At 60.0% G+C, this 4,073-nt stretch overlaps 1 protein-coding gene across 1 annotated transcript in view; it reads right to left on the reverse strand.

The window, feature by feature from the left end:
- The window catches only part of CCDC33 (coiled-coil domain containing 33), a 44,484-nt gene extending 43,762 nt beyond the window's left edge, over positions 1-722 (reverse strand). Inside the window, exons 1-2 of the mRNA XM_085304023.1 lie at positions 413-722; positions 24-271 (exon numbers count right to left, since the gene is read on the reverse strand). Coding sequence (XP_085160149.1) covers positions 24-271; positions 413-722 — 558 coding nt within the window. The remainder of the gene's footprint in view (positions 1-23; positions 272-412) is intronic.
- Positions 723-4,073: the final 3,351 nt, after the last annotated feature.

Raw genomic sequence — 4,073 nt, forward strand, 5'->3', positions numbered from 1 at the left:
CGGTGCTCGTGGAAGGCCGCGGCGAAGGCCAGCCTGCCGCAGTGCCGCGCCAGCCGGTCGCCGCCCGCGCGCAGCAGCGGCGCCACGCCGCCGTAGCGGTACAGGTCCTCGTCCGTCCCGGCGAAGAGGTTCATCCGGGGCTGGTTGGGGCGGGGGTAGATGGCGAAGAAGGCTTCGCCCACCCGCCGGCCGCTCTCGGCCGCCGGCCCGCGGACGCGCAGGGCCTCGATGCGGAGGCGCGCGTCGTGGTTCCGGTCGTTCTTGCAGAAGCCTGCGGGCGGGGGGGGGGACGCGGCTGGAGCCGGGCCGCTCGCGGGAGCCGCGCCGGGGCTCTCCGCGGCGTCGGCACGTGGCCCTAGGGCCGCGGGCGCCAGCAGAGGTCCTAGAAGGGCCGGGGTGGTCAGCCCCTTACCTCTGGGCAGGGTGAAGATGAATTTCCTCCTCCGGAAGGAGCAGATCTCGTCGGGCTCGCTCTGCTCGACGACGTCGGTGGTGCCCGCGTCGCTCCGGACGGCCTCCCCGTCGTTGACGCGCAGCCGCACGCCGGCGCCGGCGCCCTCCAGCAGCGGGTTCTCCACGGTGAGCCGCAGGGCGTAGCGGCCCCGGCTGTTGAACTGCACGTTGAGCACCTCAAACTCAAAATCCAGGGTCTTCTCCTCGACCTTCAGGCGCGCCTTCTGCAGGCTCGTGGGGACGCGAAGCTCGCCCGCCGCGGCCGCCATGGGGGCGGGCGTGCCGCTGAGCCCGCGCCCCCCCCCCCGGGGGGACGGCGGGGACCTCATGCGCCTCTGCCCCGCGGCGAGTCCCGCTGGCCTCCTGGCCACCTCYGAGCTGGTGGCCGGGGGGGCTTTCCCAGGAGCGCCGCTCTCTCCCTGCTCCCTTTCCAGCCGCAAGCGCCCGGGGATGCCCCGGGTTCGTGCCGACTTCGCGTCTTCGCGGGCGGCTTTCAGAAGCGGTGTAAAAAGAACAAGTTTTGTCCCTGGAGGAGCATCCCCGGGCGACGTGGGGAGACGCCGAGCGGCGGTGGCGAGCGCTTCCCTCTCCTGCCTCCCGCGCGAATGGCCGCGCTGGGCGGGGGGAGGCTCTGAACTCCGGTTTGTTTGCCGGGAAACCAGGTAACCAGATGCGAAGCGGTGGCTGCCTGCCAGCAACCAGAGCCGGCTCCGCTCCRGGGGTATCCGAGGCGATGCCAAGCGAGACGGCGTGACTTTGCAGRCAAGCAGGAGGTAGAAGCTGGCGCTCTGAAACAAGCGTTTCCAGCGTACCGCGAGCCGGAGCCGGGCTAGCAGGCGGGCGTTCGCTACGGCAGCTCCCGCAGCCGCCGAAGAAGCCACGTTCCAGTCTCTTGACGCTGGCGTAAACCCGAGACGACGAGGTTATCCTCGGGGTGGAGCGGCCTGAGCCGTAACGCAGCATCTGGGCTCTCGGGGCACAAGACATCCGTGTATATATATATATATATATATATGTGTGTATCTTTTTTTTTTTCAGTATGCAAGAGCCAGCGAGACCATGGGAACAGCCCTGCAAGGGACCCTCTCTGGCCCTTTTAACCTCCCCACGTCCCCCCATCGTAGTGAGCATCCCCCAAAGAGGTCAGGGCCCYGATGGGCAAAAAAAAGGGACCAAACCTAGAGATTCCGGGTACTGAGCTGGGTTTCAAACAGAGGAAATAGGTGCCTGGATCCTTCAGAACGACGCTGTGCTTGAACTGGTAAAATAGGGAGAGGGGAGACGGTCAAGGCTGACGCTGAGCCGTGCGTGACCGAAACCCCTGTGTTTTCCCCCACTGGCGACGCTGGGCTGGTCCTGAGGGCTCGCTTGCCGTGKGATGCCCTCGAATCCCCCCGCCGTCTCCTTTCCAGTCTCGGGTTGAGACCCGGTTCAGCCGCTCGAGCCGGCGGTTTCTCCCAGCGCCGGGCTTGGGCTGCGCTTCAGCTCGTAAATTCACGGTTGGTCCTGAAATTTTTCCCCAGCTCGGCTTAAAATCCTGCCGCTCTCGCATGTGGCAACGTGAAACGTTTCTGCCTGCGTGTCCTTAACTATCCCGTTTAATTTCCTTTCTGCCCTTGTGCAAATACATTTGAAAGGAAAAAAATGCCTCTAATGATGGGATCATCAAAGAGTAATTTTCACATAATCCAATCTCAGGAACACTTATTCATGCAGTATTTTATTTTTTTTTTTCCAGCCGCAGCGGAGACTCGAATTGCCGGCTCCRTCGCGTTGAAAGGGCAGGAGATAAAGATAAAAGTGAAACCGCAACGGAGAAACCTCTCCAGGAGGTGGATGAATCGGGCGCCGAATTACCCGCTATCTCAGCAGAAGCTGGCAACCATGAAAAGGGCTGCAGCTCTCTTCCAGGATTTTTTTCCAGCATCCCTGCCTGCTCCGCCRGAACAAAGCACCGCGGCTCCCGCCRGGAGCGAGGTTGGGTCCCCGGGCCCCGGGAGAGCTCTGCTTTTGGCAGCCCGAAGCCCCGTGGGTTTTGTCCTCTCCTTAGACGTGCAAAGCGCTCTTTGACTTGTGGAGCTCTGCCCGCGCAGCGAGCTGGAGGCGGCAAAACTCGTATCGGCGATCGGAGCGCGGCGTTCCAGAGCCCGGCTCAGGTTCCCGCAGTCCTCGAGGCTTTCTCCGTATAAAAAGCCTCTTCCCAMACAGGAACGGGCTGGATGAGGGGGGAATCCCTAAAAGAGGCGGGGATTTTTTCGTGGTCGATCGCTGGGGAGGAGGACGGGGGGCGGCAGCAGGGCATCCTCGGCGCCCAAAGCGGGGAGGACCCCGGGCAGCGCCCGCTGGGCCCTGGGCCTCCCCGCACGAGGGTTCGGCGCGGGACGCTTCCCTGGGACCGAGGGGCACCGTAAGGCACATGCAAAAAAATCGAAGCATATCCAAAACTTGCGGCTAGGTTCCTGGCAGAGCTGTTTTCGCACAGAAAATACCAAATTGATGGGATCTAAACCTTTTGCAGGGCATAATGGAGCGTGCCAAAATATTTTTGTGAGCAATGAAGTCATTTTAGGGCTGTTATTTCTACCACGGTGTGTCTGCATGTWTGYATGTATATGCATATATGTATATATGATCATTTTGCTAAGGTCAGAACGAAGATCCCCGCAATATTTTGCAGGGAAAGCCCCTAYGGTTTTGAATGTCAGCCTCGCCCCATCTTTCTGCTGCGGGTCCGACGCTGGTTGGCAACCTGCTCCGTCTCATCTTTTTTGCTCCTCAATTGCTCCTGGCCTGCCCCGGAAGCGTGTTTGGGAACCGAGCGCTGCGTTTCTCATTTARGAACAATCCCGAAGGGAGGAAAGAGCCTGCGAGTCGTTGTTCAGCGTTGCCACAAGGTTTTAGCTAAAAATTAAGCTAAATCTTGAACGTTGATTAATTTTTGCTTTGCTTCATTTGCTTGCTTGCAGTCACATGTGTGTATTTATCTGGATTATTTTCTTGCATGTTTTTTTAAGGTGCTGGCTGATGGACTGTCCACAGCCCGCAGGAGCGCTCGTGTGACGCACGCACTGGCCTGGGAGTGGATGGACGGACGGCAGGACGGACCTGTCCCTCCCRGGCGTCCCCCCGTCCGCCTGATCTTGCCTTCACGGCAAAATAGTCCCAAGTTTGCACCAAAACAAGACAAGATTTTGGRGGGAATCTCCTTTGGATGAGGTAGCGTTTGGACAGCCCGTGGGGTTTCTGGAAGCTGATCTTTCTCGTCCTCGTTGTGCGGTGCAGCAGGGACCGTGAGACGGGCCCAAAATCCCAAATTTCCCCAGATYCTGCTCCCTCCGGGCAAAGGGGGAGGGGGGGTTTCCAGTGTGACTCTGCGGGGCAGCACCGCAGGGGAAAYGCGCACGAGGAGTTTATCAAACCCCTTTGAGGCAGGGCTGCAAAATGATCCAGTTTTTTTGCATGAAACGACCCCAAAAAATTTTAATGCATTTCTTTTTTCTTTTCTTTTTTTTTTTTTTTGATTGCATGGAGGGAATGGCCTCTTCTGCGCCACCAGCACCTCTGCGACTGTGCGGCTTCTGCTTGGGAGCCGGCCGCGGAGGTGCCGGCATTGCCGGGAC

Source organism: Rhea americana, unplaced genomic scaffold (assembly GCF_003343005.1).
Source record: "Rhea americana isolate MKP2758 unplaced genomic scaffold, rheAme1 scaffold_201, whole genome shotgun sequence".
Taxonomy (NCBI): domain Eukaryota; kingdom Metazoa; phylum Chordata; class Aves; order Rheiformes; family Rheidae; genus Rhea; species Rhea americana.